At 41.3% G+C, this 23,234-nt stretch overlaps 1 protein-coding gene across 1 annotated transcript in view; it reads left to right on the forward strand.

Moving 5' to 3' along the window:
* The first annotated feature begins 234 nt into the window (after positions 1 to 234).
* Positions 235 to 23,234, forward strand: part of SMURF2 (SMAD specific E3 ubiquitin protein ligase 2) — a 54,986-nt gene continuing 31,986 nt past the window's right edge. The window contains exon 1 of the mRNA XM_065735443.1: positions 235 to 579. Within this exon, the coding sequence (XP_065591515.1) occupies positions 528 to 579 (52 nt within the window). The 5' untranslated portion in view covers positions 235 to 527. The remainder of the gene's footprint in view (positions 580 to 23,234) is intronic.

A 23,234-nucleotide genomic window follows, 5' to 3' on the forward strand; every position in this document is an offset into this window, starting at 1 on the left:
CCCCGTTTCCTCGGCTTTCCTCCTTCCGCGCCCAACCGCCCCCGATCTCCCAGGGCTCGCTGCCACCTGATGCGGCCCCCATTCGGCATCCCGCTCAGATCGGCTCCGGGCCCGGCACGGAGCGGGGGTCGCGTTGGGCTGCCGGCACTCAGCCGCGAGGCAGCGGCCTCCTCCGGAGGGCAGAGCCGGCCCGGGGGAGGGGAGGCGGCCGCCGCGCCGCTCCGTCCCCGGCTTTGTTGTGCTCGCCTCCCGGGCTGCGGGCTAGGGGGCGGGGAAGCGAAGGGAAGGGAAGGGAAAGGAAAGGAAGGCGGCCGCGTCTCCTCCTCCGCCTCCTCCTCGGCCCCGGCCCCGCTCATGGCGACGCTGGGCACATCCGGGCTTCTCCTCCTCCTCCGGCGGCCGCCGCTGCCCTGAGCGCCCAACCCGACTCCATTAGCGCGTCCCCTCCCCCCCGTCTCCCTTCCCGGACCCAGAGGCAGGGGGAGCCCCGGGCAAGGCAGCGCCGGGCCCGAGCCGCGGCCGGGGACATGTCCAACCAAGGGGCTCGGAGGAACGGGCCCGTCAAGCTGCGGCTGACAGGTGAGGATGAGCGCGGCGGCGGGGAGCTCCGGCCGGGCCTGCCGCTGCCTCACACCGCCGGGCGGGCACGGGGCGAGCGGGGGAGCGGGGATCGGAGCGGCCGCGACGGGACGGGAGGGAAAGCCCGCGGCCCCGGGGGAGCGCGTTCCTGGGGCGGCGGGGAGCCCAGCTGGGCGGTGGGAGGGAGCGAGCGGGAGCTCCTCCATGTGTATTTGAGGTTGAACCTGGGCTTGGAGGCGTCTCTCAGGCCTCGGGAGGAGAAGGGGCAAAATACAGAGAGGGAACTCTTCCCTCTCCTCCCATCCTCTCCCCCGCTCCCCTCGGTGAGGGCTGCTCCTCGCGGGCCGCTCTCCTCGGGAACAAAACGGCTCCGGGCACCTCAGCCCTCGTCCCGCCGCCCTCCGCTGCTGCCTTTTTTTTTCTTTTCCATTTCATATTCTTTTTCCTTCGCTTTCTCAGCGTGAACTTGAAAGAAAGTGACACACGCTTTGTTTTGATCTCTTTGTTTGTTTCTCTTTTTTTTTTTAACAAGCCAACTTCCTTAGAGAAGATTGCATGCAGTTGGTTTGACATAGTGCCCTACGTGGCTCGCTTTCTTTCAGAAGACCACTTGACCTCAAATGTTTTAAAATAGCGTCAAAAGCTGCTCACCTGCATGCAGGGAAGGAAAACAAGTTATTTCCAGATACTTGAAGTATGCTCTTTTACATATAAGCACTCATTTAAGAAGAAATACTGCAAGTCCTGCAGGAGCTCTCTTTAAAAAAGAAAAATTGTGTAGGACAGAGCTGTTCAAAACTGTTGTAAGGCCCTTCCCCGGCAGATAAACCATATTTTGTGTTCCAACGTGTGAGTGCTTGAAGGTAAGCGATTGCAAAGCAATGGAGACCGCTTCAGATACTCTTCTTTGCAAATAGTGGATTTAACCAACTTGCAAAACAAATACATTTTAAGAAAACCTTTACTTTAGGCACATCTGAAATGTTTCCAGTTTCATGTCTAACGAATACAGATGTTTTCTTACTCAGTTTTGCAAGCATGCTATTTTAATAGGGAAAATAGAATGTATCTTTTGCTTTGGGAATACCTTTGACTAAATTTATAAGCTAGTTTTCACTGAGATGTGAGTGTCTATATATTACACTTAGAAATACAATTCCTAAACTATACGTCGGTAGGACTGATGCATGGAGCAGTGCTGTCTTGTTTTTACAGCGTGTTTTGAAGCTTTCTCTTCAGGTTATTGCTTTATTGATGCAGTACTTCGATGCTTTTTTTCCTTTACTGTGAGTGCTCAGACTTGCTTATCTTTGAGACATTACAAATAGTTTGGAGCCTTTGTAAAAGTATGGAAAATACTGTTCAGGCAGTTGTCTGCTTCACCTTTGGATTCAGTACTCTATTTTGTTTTCTTTATATTAAGGATTAAGTACGTCTTCTAATCCTGTCTTTGACAACATAAATATGTCATGGGGAGTGTAGTAGTGAGCAATAGGCAGTGGCTTTATGTACTGAGGAGCCTGAGTGGTTGTGCAATCAGTTCCCAAAAGAAACAGGTACGTTCTTGAGGAGCATTTCTGAGTTTTTCATTACCTTGTTTTTTTAGGAAGGGTGTATGCAAAGCACTGGATGAGAGCAAAATCCCCTCTAGAGAGACTGTTCCACATCCAGCATCTCTGTGCAGCTGCTGAGAAGTGGTTCTGTTATTTGGAAGCTTACATGAAATATTGACCTATTTCTCAAGTTAGAAAGACTTGAGGTATTTTATGCCTTAGAGAACTGCGTGTTGTTTCGTATAAGGTCATCTGTTATAGGGAAGTTCTGCGTGCTTAAGAAAAGCTGTTATGAGCATTCAGCTTTATGAATTGAGCTGACATGTTGTCAGTCCTTGCCTAGGAATAGTTTTCAGTGTACTTTGTGATTTTGATTACCCTTTTTGATTGGAAAAGCAGTTAGAAACCTCTTGAATTCTATAACTGTTTGGAATTAAAAGCATACGTATATTGGAATGGTTCAAAAAGTTTATTTTCAAACTTTGAATATATAGTCTTAATTTTCTTTGGGTTTATGGCACTAGCAGTCTTCTGTTTTGGCTTGAATATTTATAGGATTAATTCTGTAAACATTGTGTAACACTTATCTTTTGTATTCATTATCTCTAAATTACATACTATAGACTGAAAAATGGATTTCAAGAACTGGATTCAATTAGCAGTTTTTCAGGACATAAACATTAAAGGTTTAGATGGAAAACATTGTTTTGACTGACTGGATAAATGACAGGCTCATGTTTGATGTGAGTCCAAGAGCTGATCTGCAGCTAGTGCCCAACTTCTCAGTCGATCCTGAGGAGCCAAATAAAATATTTAACCTAGGCCTCATTTTGCAAAAAAGGTGGATTCTTTGTTGGGACCTTAAGAAAGTTCTGAGAAATGTTTGGCATACCTTTACACTAAGTGTTTAACAGTTTATTTAGGTCTGGGTTCCATAACAGAGAGAAACCACAGCGGTGGCATACTTCTAGTAAGTTTTTATTTAGTTTACAGTGCATCTGTGTTAAATGCTTCTTCAAAGGTTCTTCTTCTGCTTGTAGTCGTAGCTGTCAGTTGTAAATATCACTCTGGGTTTCTGTGATGTATGTTGGTGTATTTTGCACAGTCTTGAGCTAGAAAATTGATAGTTAATTGTTAAAAGATATTTAAAAAGTGGCCTTCTTTGATTGTAATATGGGGTATAAGTTACTGTTTATGATTAAAATACAGGCAGTGTAATTTAAATTAGCTGGAGTCTAGAATTGCAGTGGTCCTCAAAATTTATCTTAGCAGCTTGTAAGAACATCCGAGGAAGTTGTAATGCAAGGAAATTTCCTTCAACTCTGGAATTTTTATCGCTGTTTTATCTAGTCTGAGTGTGTCTGAATTGTATTAAACATTCTAGTCCAGTCATCCTCTTCCATTCTTACTGTGATTTTTTTTTCTTTGTTTTTATTTATTTATGGATATTTAGATCTACTGTTCTCCCTTGCAAACCCACTCTGAGTGCTGAAGACTAGATTGAGCTCATATTCTTCAGACTGAGAAGTTAGCCTTGCCTTCAGGTGCACAGTAAATATTTTGTGTCAACCTGTGATTTACCTGGTGTCAAACAGCTACATCTGGCTGCTTTCACTTAACAGCCTCAGTTATATGAACGAGCTCTGTAAGACTTTTATCGATCAGAAAGATATTGTTAAGTCATTTTGAAATCTTCACAACTGTGTGGCTGCTAAAATCTGAGCTGAATAAAGGTTGATGCATGATTTAATTCATTTCTGGACTTATGGCTAGTGTTTGTTGTCAGAATAGTTAACAAGTGAAGATGCTCTGATGGCCATGTAATGAATATCTCATGTATAATATGGCAGTGAGCTGGGCCATGTTTTCAGTAAGGACTTGGAGGTAGGTTTGGCTTCTTCCTCTTACTATAAGGATTTCAGTTTGCTAATTAGAGAAATAAAAGATTTGGATCTTCTCGTTGTATCAAATGGACATCATCTCATCCTGCCTCTCTTGTTGATTTTATTGTAGCTTGATGGATTAAAGTACCTACCTATGTTTTGAAGTATCAAGGCTATTGTTTTATAGTTAGAGTTGTTTCTGTTGTCCTTGTAGTCCTTGGATTCGCTTGGCCCCACCTGGTGTTGACTCCAGCAACTATGCAGCTAGCTCTGTGATGAGTGGAAAGCTAATCCTACCAAGAAAAAATGCTTTCTTGTGTTGGAGGGGTGTAGAATGAGAAATTGAAGAGAGGGCAGAACTGCTGCTTTGACCAGCAGCCTGTATTTAGATGGGCTTTAGTCAACAGTAAAACAATAGGGTTCCTTCAAGTAAGGTGTACTTGACTTAATGACACGACTTACTGAAAACTAGTACTTAAGAAATTGGAATTGATAAATTACATAGTAGCTGGATTAAATGGCTCCAGTAATAACAAAGTCAATGGACACGTATGTGGTAAGATTGAATAGGGATGGATGGATTCTTGGCCCTCTGTGTTCTCATAAGTATGGAGTGTGGTTTTTTGTGTGTATATATAGATAGATAATTTAGATATCTATACTGTTTATGGCTGTAGATATTTCTGTATGTATAAATCAGTTGTGGATCACACAGACTACACAGAATTGTAATAAACAAAAGAGCAGTCTCAACTGTTTTTAGTGAGATCAGTTCGTATGGCAAAGCTTTATTGATCTGGATATAAAATTTGTGTATATGCAGTGGCAAGGAAAAAGAGAGATCCAAATGGCTCTGGGGAAGGAAATCAAGAGTAGGAAAACCATTCAACACAAGCTTCCAATTAAAGGAGTAAAAAGACTCAATATTTGTTCTTTGTTTGTAGGAAAACATTGTGTAAAACATGTAGGGAATTCATGTTTGTAGGTAACGTATGGGACATATGTAGGAGCCATACAGGAAGTTTGCAGACAGTCCTAGTGTTTAAAAAATAAATCTGTTGGGGTTGGAAAATAAACTAGAAATCCTAGGGTAGAGAAATAGTGAGTAATTTTAGAACAGTACTTTTTGGTTGCATTTAAAGAGTTTCAGCTATAACATAATGTCTGGCTGCGTAGCTGAGTAACTCAATTAGTGGTGACAAACTCTTCTCTATTTTCTTTTTTGTTAATCACTAGAAATCAGACCAGGCCCCAGATGAAGATGTTGTGTCTTTGTGTCCTTAAGGTGAATGAGTTGATTCCTAAAAGGAGGCAAGCTTTTAATGTTTTGTTCTGTTTTATCTCATGGCCTTTGAAGTGTATCCTTGCTTTGCTGTCTTACTTAAAATGACATCTCACCACTGGGCCGCATCTTTCTTGCGTGTGTTTGAAGAGGTGGGTGATTCCTTTGGGTGTCTTCCCTGCTGTCATCACAATAATGAGATGACCTGACTTCTGACTTGACTTAATGGCATGAGTGTGTTGGTACAGCAGCTGCTTCTTGTGTGCTTTGTTACATCATATTTAACTGCTCATGACATTCAGTGCCTGGGATCATTTTGGTGACTTCTGAGAGGAAAGTAAAGATTAATGTCAGTGATATTAGATAATGCATGCAGAACTGCTGCTGTGTGTGTCTGCTATCAGCAGAGCATGTTTCCACCTTGGGAGAGAGGATCAAAATCTTGTGGGATATTTGATGATAGAATGCTCAAGAAAGCAAACTGTTGGCTTTTTCTGGCTACTTAAATGTGCTCAATGAAAGCAAAGAGAAGAATGCTTGTAACTTTAAACAAATCTTTGTCTGTAGATAACAAAGCTCAGGGCTGAACTGCCTGAGCGTTATCATGTAAGTTTAAGTGGGGAAACTGACCCAGAATGGAGAACAGACATGAAGATCATAAAAAGGATAAACCGGGTGAAGCTGGGATTTAGAGCCGTTGACTTTCTGCTCGTTGACTTGGTTTCTCTTGAATATAAATCCACAGAAGATAATGGTTCTGTTTGGGCCCTCTGGGGTGATGCAGGGTCACTTCTGCTGTGTTTGTGCTGTGCTCTATTTCAGCGTGCTCCAGGTTCTTGGAAATTACTTTTTTCTACTTCAGACTACTTAAGAGATTTATTTTGGTTGTTGCTCAAGCAAATAAAACCAAAAGGGCTGATATCCCCCAAAGTGTGTAAAAGCCATTCACTCATTCAAAATTCTGAAAGTGAAAGAAAAAGCAGTATTTGAGTTTCAATGGCTGTATCCTGTTGTTAATTTTCTGGAAAGACTCTTGGCTGGTATGTGTTTGACACAACTGAGAAGGATTGTTTCCTTGTAGAGAGGGAGAGTCGCTCTGACTGTGGTGGTGTCACTTGCTGCTGTTCAGTGTGTGCTTTCCAGAACGAACTCGTTTAAGTTGTTTCAAATATGCAGAGCATGTACAGACTGCAATTTACAGGTCACAGTAAAAATACGTTACAGGATTCTGACATTCCTGCTTAAATTAGCATGTGCAGTGCCATCCTGCCACGAGCAGCAAGTGACAGTGCCGTGGTACAAGCGTTCCCACCCACAGCATCACTCCCAGGATACGTGCATCCCTCTGCTCCGTGCTGTGCTGTCAGGCAGGGTGGGCTGAGGAATACATCCACGTTAAACTCAACCTCTTCCTCTTATCCCTGTTTTTCTTTATAACTGGAGAAGGTGGCTGGGCCTGTGCGTGAGCAGTGCCTTTGGCTGTCCAGGTGCTCACAGAGTACCCAAGTTGCTGGAGGTGACCCTGCCCACAGCAGGAAAAGGTTTTAAACCAGTGACATACGCTCATTTTTGTTCTGCCTTGACCCAGATTTTAATATTACCAATGGAGTTAAATGGAGTCATACCTAATTAGATCTTTTTTATCATATCTAGCGACTCAATTTGGAGTTTGGCATATAGGTAAGTAAATAAGTACTATTATAGATGCAGTTGTGCTCATATTTAATTAGAGGTGAGAATCTGCATCGGTAACAGCAGAGACATTTCCTGAAAACTTGAGCCAATGTGGTGACTTCAGTACAAGAAAAGCCCAGACTGTGTGCTTCTCTAACTGCATGTGGTAAAAGTGCTACTCTGTGCAAATCATAGCACTGGGAGAGTGAATTTGGAGTATACTCAGTAAGTTTGCTGTTTCCTTTGAGTACAAGGTGGTATGCTACATGCAAGGATTTTCTCAGGACGTGTAGATGTACTAACACAAATCATCCCTTTTTCTTGGTGAGGAATGAAAGCTGGATCTGGGTTAGAGTACCTGTGAAAGTTGCTTGTTTTAAAAATAAATACATCATAAAATATCTGTTTCAGTGAGCTAAATGTGTCCAGGTAAAGTGCATAGATTGACATTCATGCATAACTGCCTGGGATTAGAAATTTATTGTGTCAATTATGCCAGACATTTAGGTGTCCTTATGGCAAATAGGCCTTCAATTCAACTCTTAAAAACACATTTTTACCTTTTTATTGTTCTGGAGTGATTAATTTTATGCTGTGTATAAATCTTGCTTTCCAGAAAAACAGATTTTACCCACTGTTTTCCTCAATGGTTTTATTAAAAGAAAGTTTTAGGATACTGTATGCAGGACTACGTGGTTAATAGCACTGTGCCTAGGTGTAGTAATGTTAAGGCATCCCTTTGTTTTGTTCAGTGGCTGAAGGTGTACTTCTGTCTCAGTTTATAAGTGGTGATATCAGATGTGGCCTAAGAAATGGTGTACAAGTTCAGCTGCAGGGGCTGTGGTGGCAGAAGGGGCAGTGTGGTTTGATGTTACTTTACAGTGGAAGCAGAAAGCAAAAGTAAGTTCTTGTACTTGGGCTAAGGCATACAGAAATCTCTTACGTATTTCATGCACAGGCTACCAATTCTGCTCTTAGCCAAGTAGCATTGATTGTGTTTTCAGTGTGAAAATATGAACATACGGAGCATTTCTCTTCCTTGTGCTAATAATAATACATATGTTTTGGGAGACACAATGTATGTATTGCAAAGGACTGTTTACATGGACATGGAGGACCTGGTGCCAGAGGGCCCTTGCTCAGCTTTACTAGTTATGAAATTAAAAGTGACTTCTTCAAGCCAGAGTTCCCAGCACATGGAGTATTAAATGATCAAACTTTAAAGTTGTGTGTATTAAAGTGGAAACTTTCTAGAATATTACGAGTAAGTTCACAGATGTTTTATGCAGCTGCTACAGGAGCTGCCTGGTAACTGAAGCCTGTGAACAACTCTACGAATTTTAAGTGCCATCTTTCTTAATTTCACCTGGGTTATTAATGGCACTTCTGAATATCAGATTAGTGATTCTGGATGTTTGGTAAAGCACAAGATGTTAGGGATCTTGGTGAGCAGAACCTTGAGTGTATATGTCACACATCTTTGAAAGAAACTGTTGACCAAGTGTGTATGAATAGATGGGGGAGTATTGCTATCGACCTCTACTCAAGTTAATTAATGCTGCTGCACATGCAGAATGCCCATGAGTTCTTTAAGAAGCGACTGCCATCTGTAAATTCAAGATGCAGTGCAGAAACTTGAGCTTGATATTTGTCCAAAATCTAAAGGCTTTAAATGTTTGTACTTGCAGTAGTGTAAAGTGGTGAAGTTGTGATGTCGTGTTCTGTTGTAGCCCTTCTGTGAGAATCTTTCACGTTTGGGATCTCTACTTCAGAACTGGGTTAGGGATGATTTTAAACGTTGTGGGTTTCTGCTTCCTTCTGCAAGAGGGATAGAGAGGGCCTTTTAGGAAAAAGTGACTTAATTTTCAGTAGTATTAGCATCACACCTGGCTTGTCATGAAATTGCTGTGCAGTTTCCCTTCCTTCCTTACAGTTCCCACAGTTCATGCTGCTTTCCCAGTACCTGCCTTGGAAGGAGCTGCTAAGGAGGGCTTCACATTCCTGCAGTCCTGTCAGAGACAGTGAAGCTTTTGGTGCCCCACTCTTAACAGCGCGTGGTCATTCTGCATGGGGAGCTACTATATGTGTGCATTTATCTGTGTCTCACTTGCTTCTGTGGCCAAGAGATCATGAGGAAATTTCTGTTCACTTGTGAGATGTGAATGTGGCATTGTGAGTATGTGCCTCGGATTTCCTCATTACAATATTTACCATTTTTCCTGCAAGTTTCTTTCCTCTGGTGTATTGTCCATCCCATAGAATAAGTCAGCAATTTCCTGTGTATCAGCATAATGCAACTTAACCTGTGCAGGGCTGCACTGTGGACCCCTTCAAAAGTTATTGAGTACATTTATTGAAATTTCGAAACACATTTGAGCAGGTTTTAACAGTGTGGTCCAAGATGGGAGGTGTACTTCTGTCCCAGTGATGTGGGTGCAGAGCAGCATTGCTCCAGGACAGTTGGACCCTTGCAAGCATTTGTTCCCTCTGCACTTCAGAGTGTGGTGAGTAGGAGAGCCCATTCCCCGTGTAGCTTGAACGCAGCTTTGTGAGTGAGCATCTCAGATTTTTCTTTGCTCTCAGTGGATTCAGAACTGTAGTTGAACCTGTAAAACCCAGCTGAAGTTTATACTCCAGCTATAGCTAGCGTTGCCGTTTGTTTTCATTGGCTGTCAAGTTATGCCGCCTCTTCACAGATACTTGTCGTGCTCAGTGCCTAATTTGGGCAGAGCTTATGTGGAGAAGAGTCTGTTAAACTGCTTTCAGGGAGATTAAAATTTTATGTCGCATATGTTGAATTGTTGGGCAGGACGTTATCAACCCGGGGCCCGGTGACTGGCAGATGTCTCTGAGTCAGCAGAGGAGTGCTGCTGGATTCAGGGACGGCCGGGGATGGGAGCTGAGCACACCCACCCTGCTCCTCCTGTTAATGCTCAACTTGGGGGTGTTAAGAAGGGCATTAACTAGAGTACTGAGGGTTCAAAAGTTGGATAAGGGTGGAGTAAAAAGGCGTAAACTGGAACAAGGAACGCCCGGGACAAACAGACAGGAGGTGGAGACTGACTTTGGCAGGAATATTTTGGCTGGGAATATTTTGATGCCCGGGCTCTTAAGGTTGCAGCAGTGAACAAGACTCAGGCTTGCAGGGGCAGTGCTAATTCTCACATTTCCAAGGTTTTAACAAGGTTTTGAGCTCTTCGTAAAGAATATTGATTCCAAGAAATGACATCTTGATCACTTCTTTAATGTTTTCTTGCTTAACAAGGGTTGGAAGACTCAGTATGTGATAACAGATGGGTTCTGTACATTTTAACCTTTCCTTGAGTAATCTACATGCCATATGTGTGCAGAGGTTTTGGAGTAAGGTTGTTTTTTTTTTAAGTAAAGAGTGACCTGCTCTTTCTGAATTAGTTGTGAGAAAGACTCAACCTTTTTAAATTATCTTTCTTCATTTGATAGTTAATATATTTCTATCTGCTTTGATGGCGATCATAGATGCCTTCTGATTTTGCATTCTATGTAAAGATATCTTTTTGGAAGAGGAAGGCCTCCAGCTTTACATGGTGTGTCACCACCAGATTTGTATAGAAGCAGCTTATTGCATTAATTGATTGATAATAAATACCTTGCACTTTGCTTACACCAAACAGTCTGTGCTGTGAAGAACACTGATGGCTGCTATCATGCTGTCTACTGAACACCTACATGGAAGAGTCTGCAAAAGGGATTTAAACCCCGAAGAAAGAAATCAGAAATGAAATGTAGGGCAGGTGCGTCTCCAGCAAGAGCCAGGCACCATGTTATATTAATTATCTCTTAGAGGTGTCCTCAGAAAATGGCTATATATAGACAAAATGAGGAAAAGTTTTAAGAATGATGTCAGATGTGGTTTTATTTAGTTAGTTAACTAAAAATAAATGAACTGGTAGAAGGTGAAACTGCTTGGTTTCACTTTAAGTAAACTTACACTTAACCATGAAGAGAGGCAATTACAAAAAAAGTTCCTACTTGTTCAGTGTTGCTTGCTGATGATGACAGTGCTTCTTTTTTCTTCCAGCGTTACTGATAAAATGGTCCAAACACAGTCTGCTCCGATGAAGACATCTTTCCCCAGAAGCTGCTTGTTTTCACACCTCCTTGAGCTCTGGGCAATTATAAAGCTATTAAACACTTTATTTTTTCAGCTGATCCCCTTTTCCCCTGTGGAAGCCCTAACTCGTTCCCAGGGAGTTGTTCTGTGATCCCAGGGCTGTTACTGGGTTGAACTCTTCAGAGCCAGAGGTCGTTTTCAGATGCACTGTTTGCATCATCTTCATGCTGAAATAAATGTGGTTCCGTGGTGAGAGTGTGAGAGGTGAGCACTGTCCTAATTACGGATATGAACTTTATAAATAGATAAAGAATAGAGCAGTTTCATTAGATAGTGTTAACAATATTCCATGGAATTACCTTTTTCTAATCAGATTTTTTTTGTCATTTGAACACTTAAATATTATTATTTTTTTCTTAAGGGCATTGTTTCTTCACTGTATGGAGTTGTTTTTCAGACTTCTTAATTAAAGTATGTACAATATAGTTATTTTTGTTATGGTGAACCATTTATTGTTTCAGAAGTGAGTGAATCATGTATTCTGGGTTATTTTTTCCTGGCAAATATTTTTCTTTAATGATTACTCAGGGCTAGCTTAAATTGTACAGATGAATAATACTTGAAATACAGTATCTGATTCATCATTGCAAAGGCTACCACGAAGAGCCTTGTAAAAAACATATATACAGATCTTTTTCCTTTTGTTTGCATGAGCAGTACCTTAAAGGAACTTGTTTTGCCAGGGCAGGGGCATTGTGGGGTCCTGCCCATCACCAGCAGCTGCTTTGCTTGCCCCAAGCATACGTGCTTTTCACCTACAGGTTTGCTAAATCACTGTCAACTGCTCTGAATTGGCTTTTTCCTGCACCCATGAATCCCCTGTGCTCCACTGCTTCTTATTTTAGGAACTTCTTATAACCCTTTTCATTTGTATAGTGTGGTAGAAATGCTGTCCGTGCCTGACGATGTGTTCCTCCCTGTATCTGTATTCCAAAAGTGATCGGGGCCATGCTAACTGTAGTGCACGTGGGCAGCCGTTCTGGAGTTTGTGCACTTGATTTTTTCATATTTATTTTACTATTTTAATTTTCCCATCTGAAATCTGTTGGTTCTGGTTTGCATGTGATAGGGATATTGAGGAATGTAAATACTTTTTTTTTCTCTCCCTTTTGGGTGGGGGAGCATAGATGTGTTCTTGTGTTTTTGTTGATTATACTGAGCTTTACAATATTTGGAAGAGTAGAAGTATCAAAACAGCATCTAACATGGATGTTAGGTGAACTCTGTAAGCTTTTAAAGCCCAGTAGGAATTTTGGGCACCTAAAAGGTGTGACTCCACTTGCTGTGTCTGCATAACTGATATGCTGAATGTAGAACGTAGAGGTAAATTCTGGAGAATTTTGTTTAGGTCACATACAAATTGTTCCCCTTTCCCACACTCCACGCAGGCAGGTTGTTTTGGTTGTTTTGTTTTTGTTTTTGTTTTTTTTCTTTGAAAACAGAACATATTTTTGTAGCCCCTACCCTGCCCTTTAAAGCTGCTGTCCAGACAAATATTTATAAACAGAAAGTAATGCAGTTTTCTTCTGCATGTGCAAAGCCCTTGGGAAAATGAAATGTTTTAGTGTGTGTGAGGCGTTTAATACATCGTTCTGCTCAGATTTATCTTTCGAAGAGATGTGGAAGTCTGCCTAAAAAGCTTGAATACATTCCCTGTGAGCTTATATTACCTTCATTTAAACAAGTCAGACTTCTACTACTGAGACTCACAAATTCATGCCCAGAATGACCAGAACAGCAAATATTACAGAAAGTAGTTACTGGATAAACTGGTTTGAGCCCAGCTGCTGCAGATAAATTGATTTTGCTGTTGCTTTAAATCTACGTGTTGGTATTTTGGCAGAGTAAGAAAAACAAGGATATTAGAAAGTAATTTACTGCACTGGGATTAGTAAAGAGTGTTCTGTTTCGGTGATTGGGGCAGGACAGGATGGTTTAGATGTGTCTGATAAACAGGACGAGGTCTAGTCTGACAGCTGGCAACAATAGTTTTTGCTCAAAGTCAGGTGTACTAAATTAGCAAATCTATTACAAGGATACAGGAGAAATCTCACAGAAGACAGCCTTGTAGGCAGGAGTGTTGCCAAATGGGAAATGATTCATCGTCTCTGAATGGGATGAGCACTGAGCAGAAGCAGTTTAAACCTCAGACTGCTTTGGCTCATAAACCACCAAATATGCGATTAACACTTTATCTTCTCCAATCCTGTGTTTTTTATTGTCTCCTGAGCAGCAATCTATATTTAGGATCAAACCACTAGACTCGCTGTTGATTCTCATTTCTCTGTAGTAATTTTGAGCTTACATGGGTGCGTTCTGATTTTTAACTAAATCACAAGCTGTTCTCATGCATCCTAGATGTACTCCATTCTTACGCCCCTTCAGCAATGTTTCCTTTTAGTGAGGACTGTTAGGCATCTGGAATGCAAGTATGACGTGAGGGATGCTGGCAGAGCTTGGTAAACCTTAGTGTAGTGGATTTTTTGCTCTTAATATTTAGTGAAAATAAATGATTTGCTGGAGATGTAGTTGAATGTAGTATGCCAGTTCCAGGACAGCCACTGCTTTTCAGTTTTTAATATTTGAAAATCATGTGTCTGTGTAATGCTGACGATGCCATTACTATTCTACATTACACGAAGAGTGGGCCAGGTCTATCAGATGTTCGGAACAGGGAACATTCTTCAGTCATATCAGCTATAAGATCTGTAGATGACAGAGAAATTAAAGGAAATGTATCATTTGAAGATGTTTATTAGTTTTATTAATTGTTTTGGTTTTGTATCAGCATTCAATTGAAGGGAGCAGGACAGTGCTGGACTTGGGTACACAAGGTCTTTAACGAGGTCTGTGGGTGACCTTGCTTTGCTGTATGTACTTTCTGTGACTTGTTGATGTTTTCCCCACTTATGTATGGTATTACATTTCTGTAGGTAGAGATGCAAGTAATCAGAGACATAATCTTGATAACCAGGTGAAGGTATATATATTCCACAGATCTTTCTGCTGACCCTGTTCTTCTTTGTAGGCCCTAAATAAATAATCCTTAAGGCAAGACTGGGCTTCCAAGTGAACTGAACTGTCAAGCTGAGGAGAGAGGCAGTTCCCAGAGCTGAAGGTGCTCCACTGAAAACACTTTTTCCTAGAAAAGTACATACAGAGAATTCACACATAAGTATTTCAGCTACATTAAAGGAGGAGGCAGGATTCCCACTTCATCAGGGAGACAGATCACAATCCGTTGTGGATGCTGGTGGTACTGAAGGAAGATGTATGTAAAGAGCACATCACTCATCTGTGTTCCCACAATGTAATATAGTTTCAATGCATCACGTTATAGTAAAACAGAATTGTGCTGAATGGGCCATTGAGATTTGTGAAATACCCAGGTGTGTCCTTATCTACTGGTTGTTGTTTTTTATTTATTTTTATGTTACCAGTGATAGCATTGACACCACGATCTTTGTGAACTTTTCACAATGTTTTATTTTCCAGATTCACTCAAATACTTCAAGTTTCTGAAATGCCAGGACATTTTTTTTTCCCCTAAAGAAAGTTGTTGCCTTAGCTGTTGTCACGTTTAGGACTTGTTTTTTATAAAGCAGCTGGCAATCCTTATACTGGTACTGACTGAGTGAATACAGCATTTTGCTGAAGAGCTGCCAGGGAATTACTGTGAGTATGGAGGGTAAATGATGTGCGTGCTTTTAGGCTGGTTTTTGTTTTGTTTTATTTTATTTTGCCTCTTCCCAGCAGCAGTGTCCCACCAGGATCGCCTTTGTAGCAGTGAGAATTTTGAGACTTCCTGTTTAAATCAAGTGTGTGACTGTGTCCTGACAGATGGAGTGGTCCTGAAGTCTGAAAAGCTTCTGGTGCCTGCAGCTCCTGCTGGCCAGGAGCCGGGGTTAGCTGCAGGTGCCTCTTGTCTGAAGCCCTTTTTAAAATTCGGGGCATTTTTGTCTGGTTGGTAATTAGATCATGAATTTCTTTTGTTCTTGCCTCCATTATAGCTCATTCAGAGGGTGGAGAGTTTCACTGCAGTCAGACAAATCCGAGGGCTCTGCTTCTTGTTCGTGTGGCTTTTTTTCCCCCAGAGCATTTCCATAGGTACATGAAATAAATCAGAACAGAGCTATGATTTGTTTGCTGTGTTAGCTGTTTTCCCCACTCCTGCTCTTATTGAAGGAGGCTGAGAAATACGTGTGAGATTTCCACGTTAAGTTTATTTACTCATCCTCAGAGGAAGAATTCTGTGTTTGCCAAGTATTTTGGGGCATGCAACCTGGTAATTTTGGACTAATGACTTCAAGTCTACCCTGGGCCTTGCTTAAAAAGTAGCAGCTGTGATTTCAAACAAGTTGTTAAGGACTGAGGTAAGATTGTAGCGTAACGATTCTTAAGAGTTTGAGGTAAGAGTATCCCCTTTTCTTGAGATCTTAAATACTATTGTATTTCTGTATTTCTAGGATAATAGAATTAGTGCTCTTTTATAAAAGAGTGTATTCTCTCACGTTTAAATATAATCACGTCTGCAGATTTTAAATTTCTTAATTGTGGAGACGTTTTTGTTGTTTTAATTACATTTTTGATACAGCAAGAAGGTGAATTACATTTAGTTGTAATTGAAAAGATCATACAGTCAAGCTGGTGGGCTCGCTGCTTTGTAATGAAATTGTTTCCCACCCTGACTGTGTTTACTGGCACACAATTTTATGCAGACTAGAAATGTGAGAAACGAAAGGGATGACTTTTGAAACTCATCACTGACTGCTGACAGCTTTTTTTTTTGTTTGTTTGTTTTTGCAAGTATTTAACTGTTTCTGATTTCAAACTGTAGACCTCTGTGCTCAGTAAATGATGGGCACAGTATTTAGTGCCTGTAAGCGATGTATTTAGGACGACTTCTTGATACAATAGAGCTTTTTCAGATTGTGAAAAATGGGCGAGAAGTGAGGATTAGGTCATCTTATGTAGTAGGGTGGAGAAGTTAAGTGGAATTTCTAGTGTATGAAAGTTATGCGTTGGAAACATCCTGGCTGGTCTGAGAGGCTCCATGCACGGCAAACCAGGAAATGCAAATATTCGCAATAGCCTTTGTTTTCTTCAAGTTTCCCACGTGTTTCTTCTGCTTCTTTTTCGCTGCTTGGGGCTGCGATTGAAGCCCTAGCTTCCACATCCCCCTGATGGGGATGGTTTTGTACTGTATCATTGAGATTAATTTGCCTATTTGGTATACAGCTTTAAAAGCATTAAATCTTCAGGGTTTGCATCTACATATTCAGTTCTGCTGGTTTAAATGTGAACGTCTGTAAAAGACTTGCAAGGCTTCTGGTGAGGCTGACAGTGCTCGGGGAGGGCTGCCACCTTCACAGCAGAAGAGGCAGCATCATTTCTTGCCTTCACCTCCTGACAGGCGTATCAAATAAACTGGACACATGAATAGGTTTAATGACGTGCGTGGCAGTCAGCCCATCGCTGAATGAACCGAGGAAATGTGAATGCAATACTTGCTTGAACGAAGAATGCTATGGTGTAGGGTTTTTTGTGTTTTGTTTTACTTTTGGCTTAGAGTGGAATAGGGGAGGAGAAGTGGAAAAGGAAGCCTTTTGTTTACAGTAAAACAATACTGTGAAGTAGACATCATGATGTTAAAACAGGAGTCTAAACATGGCAAATCTCGGCAGACTCCATCTGGCTGCATCCAGCAGCCATGCAGACATGGCAGGCACGGGCTGCCCGAGCCCCCATCCTGCTCTGCTCCCCCTCATGGGAACTTACAGCAGTGTTTTGTTACTGCATGAGGTGAATGATTTATTGTCCTAACTGTTTCTATTCTGTGATAAAAACCCATTTTTATTAACATTTCTTCCATGATAAATGCATGGTGTTTTTCATCCTGATCTTTAATCTCCATGAGTTGCATTCAAGTAAAATGTGGGTCAGGAATTCTAAAGTGAGTTAAAATGCAGCCTTGTGCTATGGGCAGAATTTCATACAGTGAATGTGCTGAAAAGGTAAGTGTTACTGTTAGTTTCTGGCACGTTTTGCACTAGCTTAAATTATTTAGGACTTTTTTTATTCACATCTCAGTAATCCATATTGCTGTTTGGTGTTTGAATGGAGATTATGGTGGTTTGTTTAGTCCCAAAGGAGTAATTGCAATTTGTTGAGACCAAATTCTGAGTGACAGTGCTCATAAGCAGGTGCCTGTGATCCTTTGAAATGGGTTTCATTTTACATGCAGTGTATCAAGGATTTAGCATCTGGCTTATGTCAAATTTGAACTTGCAGTAATTTGGTTATGGGGCAGTTTAGAATTTTAACAATTATTAAAGGCAATTCTTGTCACAAGTGCTTTTCTTACGCTAAGAATACCCTGGTATGTATCTTAAAAGTTCATTTAAAAGCTGTGTGCCTTCTGTTTGGATGTCAGCCTAACAATTACAGATTTATGTCACTTAGAACTACTGCTGGATGTTTGTCAGCCTGATTTATCCATATCTTAGTACTACTTCACGAAAGTATTGGTAGGTCTGATCTGTTCTCATGTGTGTTCCAAGTAAGAAAAGGCAACTGGAATAGGTACGTGATTCTAAATTTCTGTTTATAATTCTGAAAGGGAATTGTAAAATAGTTTTCTACCAGTACGAGCTTTGTGCATGTCGTGAGCGTACAGGGAGATGTCTGCTCCAGACGGTTGTGCCTGTTAAGAAGCTGCCACCCCTTCCTACTTGTCCTGGGGCAGAAGGGAGACGGTATGCATTTCCTAATTCAGGCAGAAAAGACATGCAGATGCAACAGTTAGTGATGGTGATTCCAGGCCTGCCTGGCTGCTTCCGCTTCTGGAAGACAGCAGTGCTTGGCTGGTCATCCACAGTTCACACCTGCTTTAATCAATGGGCCATGTCTGAAATCACACCGGGTTTGTCACGCAGCCCTGGGGGAGATGGGCATCCCTGGGCTTGTTGTTTGGGACCTCTGTCTCAGCCCGTGCTGCTCTGTACTGCTCCCCACAGAAGAACAGGGTTGAGGTGGCCCTTTCTGATAACAGTCTCCATTTGAGTAGAACTGGATTTCCAGTGAAGTTCTGGGGATAATAGTTCAACGTTCAGCCTGAGTTTCTAAGATTGCCTCTGAAAACATGGAGGTGACAAGTAGTTATTCTGATACCCCAATGTCAAAATATGCTTCCTTTGTATATATACCTATGCACAGCAGAGTCAAAAGTAAAACTATCAGTCTGCATAAAAATGAAAGTTTGGGTTTTAGAACTGCAAAGCTCGCTGGTCTGGAGTGTATTTTTACAGCACAGCTCCTCCAGTCCAGCCCCTCCTCGCCTCCTCTGCTGCTTCTTTGCTTTAAGCTCCACTGATGGCATGGCTGCAGGGTAAGTCAGTGCAGCTCTTGGAGCCAGTGGAAAACTAATCCATCTCCCCAGAAGGTTAGCTTTCTGTTAAGCCAGTTCAGCTTCCTGATCTACCTTGCATCCATAGGCTTGCTAGACCTGATTTGAGAGAGGAACAGCTGCAGCCTTCTTGATTGCTAGGTGCAACCTGAAACCTTCCAGCTCGTGTTGATTAGTGATGAGGGTTGGAATAATAGTCATAATAGTCAGCTGCTGTGTTTTAGGCATTTCATGCTTCAATACCTTCTGAATCCAAAACTCTTATGCACCTGTAAAATGTCTGTTAGATTTACTTATGTTTGTGTGTCCCTTCTTGATGATAATCAATTGTAATCTTCTTAAAATGCACTAATTTCATTAACTTGAAAGGAAATTCTTACCTTATGATTGCAGTCATTTAGTTTGTTCATCTGCAGTTAAAAAAAACAACAAAACAACATTTCAAAGAAATGAAAATTGAATGGAAATGAAACTTAAAAAATAATAATAAAAAAATCCCCAGAGATTAATTGTTAAATAAAATTTAATGTGAATAGTTGGGATAGACAGTTTCATTTTAAAACCTTAACTGAGAAAGCAATTACCTCAATAGCTGTAGTTAGGAATCTGTATGGCATTATTTACAGCCCTCTTTGTATGGAAGACCTCCTGTTTTCTATCTTCCCATGTGGGAATTTAGGCAGATCCAAGGAGGGAGTGCAAGCAGAAAAATAAAAGTTGCTCAGCAGCGTGCCAGCAATGGCTGAAAACAGTAGGAATTTGTTTGAAATGGTTTAAGTACTGAGCTGTGCTGCTGGAACCTGCACACGGTGTGTGGTTTGCCCCTCTCAAATGCTTTGCTAAGAAAACAACATTGTGAAATTCTGTGCAATCTGAAGAAAAGGGTAATGTCAGCCACAGGTTCAGAATACCCCACCGATTTCTGTGTCTCATGGACAGCAGTGTGAAAGCCAGGAGGGGTGTGCGTGGTGCTGTGTCCCTCCCTCTCCCTCCCCCCAGAGCAGGCTCATTCCAATCAGCAGTGTAATTGGAATGCAACCACAGTCTGGAGGAGGAAGGGGAATTTTTGGCAAGAAGAGACACAGCAGTTGGGAGCTTTATTCAGATTAAAGCATAGACGACCATTCATTATCAGTACAACACGCATTAGCAACAGCATAGCATTGTGTTTCTACAGCTGGGACTTATTTTAGTGATTGTATTGTGCTGCGTATTACATGCAAACAACTGGGATCTGATCACAAAAAGCAGTGCTAATGGATTTCATTAAAAGATGGTGTTTCTGTAGGGGGAAGAAAGACTTGTCTTCAAAATGAGCTATTGTGGTAGAAATTGATAGGCAGCCTGTCTTTCTCCTCACCATCCCATGTGTTCCATATGTTCTGGAATAAGCACTTTTTCTGGGAGAAAAGCCCTTGGGTTTAAAAAACAAAACAAAACAAAAAAACCCACCCAGAAATTATAATGCTAAAACTTGAACTCAGGAGTGGGCTGAAATAGTTCCACGGTGGTGATGACACTGAAAACCCATGCCATTAGTAAACTCAAGGTCAGCTTTGGACCTGCTCCTCCTCTTCCTCCACTGAGCCCTGGGCTGCCCACTGGCACAGCAGTGCTCACGTGGCAGTGCCTGGTGTTGGGTGGGCATTGTTCTCTTAGTCACGTACTGAATGTTAAATGCATTGATTATGTGTTTCCTTCCATTTCTGTGCTCACTTCCTTTCTTCTTGTATCTTCCCTCCAAAATATTAATCTCTCCAGTACACGTTTCAAAATTACTCATTAGGATAACTTAATTTGTGATGTGTTTTAAAATGTCAGTATCTCTATTGTCCGTAGTGTGTGTAGAATGAGATCATAAGGCATGATAAAAGGATATGTAATGAACAAGCAGTATGTAAAATTGATGCGGGTGTTTGTCTTGGCACTGCACGTGCTTCCATCACATTGGAATAGCGGTGTTCTGTTTTCTGCAGACTTCCCAGGAAGTCTGTAATAACTACAAAACATAGGTATCCACTGACTCACTGATATTTTGTAATAAATGCTTTATCTGCTATGTGTACTAGAAGCCATTAATCCCTTTTGATGATGCGCTGCTGGCACAGTGCTCCTCCTCCCCTTTCCAACCCATGTCCGTAGGTATGGGCACTGGTTTGTATTCTAGTTCCCCAAAAAGTTCAGTGCAAGTTTAAATAGCTTAATATTGTTTCTGTTTATAGGTAATTTGAATAAGAATGTTACTTGTATGTTTTAAAACATCCTTCTGTGACCTCGTGTGCCTGTAGAGGGTCTGTTAATGGTGCAGCTGCGTAGATGTGGTAAGGATGTGCATTCATTCATTGTGTGGGGCTCAAATCAGCATTTTCACTTGGCTCTTTCAGGAGCGAAGTGACCTTTCTTCAATTCTTTATGTTTTTTTGAATCTTCAGCTGGAATTTAACGTAGGATAGAGGTTTTACAGATAAGTAAATCCTGAATTGCTGAGAGGATAAAGCTGCAGCAAGAGATCAGGCGTTGGTAGACCACTGCGGAGCCTGCGTGGGAGAGCGTCCGTGTGAGTGCCCCACTGCTGGGAAAAGCTTCGGCTGTAGCTTTCAGACAACAGTAAAACATAAATCCATAGGAAACCAAACTTCCTTCATTTTTACTCTCAAGGAACTATTAATCAGTTGGTTATCAGAATATTCAGAATAGGTCTAATGCAGCGTTGAAACGATTAGAAAAATGGAGCATAAACCACAGTACATTTCCCATCAGAGGGAAAACTTGTGCAGGAGTCCTGAGGCAGATTGGATCTCTGTACGTGGAAGATTTTTTCATTTAGAACTGAGCTGATGCTGCTGGGATTTAAGCTTTTTTACACAGGAATACCTGGCAGAAAGGGTGTACCCAAGAGTCTGTTTTTCAGTCTCTCCTGTTTGTTACCTGGCCGAGTCAGAGTTAGATGGTGATTGTCCTTCAGAGTGGTTACTAGAAGAAGAAAACTTGGGCCAAAGTATGAGTTTGTTCATTAACAGCTAATTGTTGGGGAAACAGTTATTGGTTTGTATATTGTGCAACATGAGGCGCTGGTTGAATTACACTGACAGATTTGATTAATATTTTGAAGAGAAGTTTTCAAAATCAATTAACCTTCTGATTTCTTTCTGAAAAGACTCTTCACATCTCTTTTATTTGGGGCATTTTGCAGTTTCAGGAGTATACTGTCTGGCCCACTGTGCTGTAGATGAATTTTGCCTGAACTGTCATTTATAATCTTTGGCTTCACTTGACAGTTCCTACTTCTTGTAATGGATGATATTGTGCAAGTAATAATTTTCTGATCTATTTAAGAAAGTGTCCATCTAGACAAGCATCTGTTTTATATGAGGATTTTTATACCACTAGATGAAGGATGCCTTGGGTGAGAGGTGTTTGTTGACAGCTGTCAGGCTGAGGATATTCCTGTTTTAATAAAATCTTAAGGAATTGCAGATGCATTTTTCTAAGTTACTGTTATTTTCTATTTCCTTCAATGTCTTTTAAGTCATCAGTTGCATATAAATGGAGTAGTGGTTAAATTTCTGGGCATCTGGAGGTCTGTGGGGTTTTACTTACATCATCCTGAGGACTGTGTGTGACTGAAGTGTGACAGTCTTCCTGTTACACATGCTTGAACTCCAGGTATCAGAAATACCTAACACATTTGGCACATTGTATGGTACCGTAGTTGACTGTTCATAGAGACTTACTGTGTGAAAATCCCTTAAATAAAGTAATGTCTTAGGAGGCCTGTTATGTCTCTGAGCTGAGAGAGGCTATTTCTTGATCCCTTTTCATCTCTTAGAAGGAACAACTGATAACAACCTGGCACCAGCCCTATTTTTTACCTTTTATTTTAGATAAACAATATTGTTGTTAGCACCCTGTTGCATTGAACTAATTTGCTGCTGTATTTGGAGCGTATTATATACTTTTTATATATTATATATATTTGGAGCATATATATACTTTCTTACAGTGTATGTCAATACAGAGGGGATTGTTTTATGGCTACCTGCAGTCACTTATGAGTATCCCCTTCTCTTTTATGGAACACAGACAGTTGTTAGACCTGAGCAGAGTTTTACTGAGACTTTACAATGCTGAATTCAACTGGAAAGCGATTTCACTAAATCGCTGTCTCTGTTAACGCGGCCATGTAAAAACTGGGAAAGCATTCATTCCATTGATATAAAATAATATATAACTTGGACTGTGCTAGCATGCAAGGCTATTTAGGATGGTGCTTCTCTGCCTCACTGTGGAAATGTCCATGGCAGTGTTTATGTGCTACCTTCATTTGCTGTTTGCTCAGATACTGTGAGAGAATGTGGAGGATCAGTGGCCCTGCAGGATCCAGTGGGGGATGTTCTGTAAGGAACAGCCTGAAATACTTGGGGTTGGTGGCTGTGGGGTGCACTGACTGGGTGCTCTTTTCTCTCATGCATTTCCTGGTAGTGGTAAATACTGGAGATCTCATTAAAAAATTTATCAAAAGGAATCCTGTACTGTGAAATCTTCGACAGCATTGATTCCAACCACATAGCTCCATGGTTTTTTTTCTGCTCCCTGTGGGGATTCATGGTTTCACTCAATACTCCAGAATCTTTGTGTTATTGGTTAAATGTTATAGTGTGGAACTAAATCTAGAAGTTCCTGCTTGCTAAATAAACAAGTGTATGTT

Source organism: Cyrtonyx montezumae, unplaced genomic scaffold (genome assembly GCF_038088225.1).
Source record: "Cyrtonyx montezumae isolate F1298 unplaced genomic scaffold, pur_monq_1.0 scaffold_19, whole genome shotgun sequence".
NCBI lineage: Eukaryota > Metazoa > Chordata > Aves > Galliformes > Odontophoridae > Cyrtonyx > Cyrtonyx montezumae.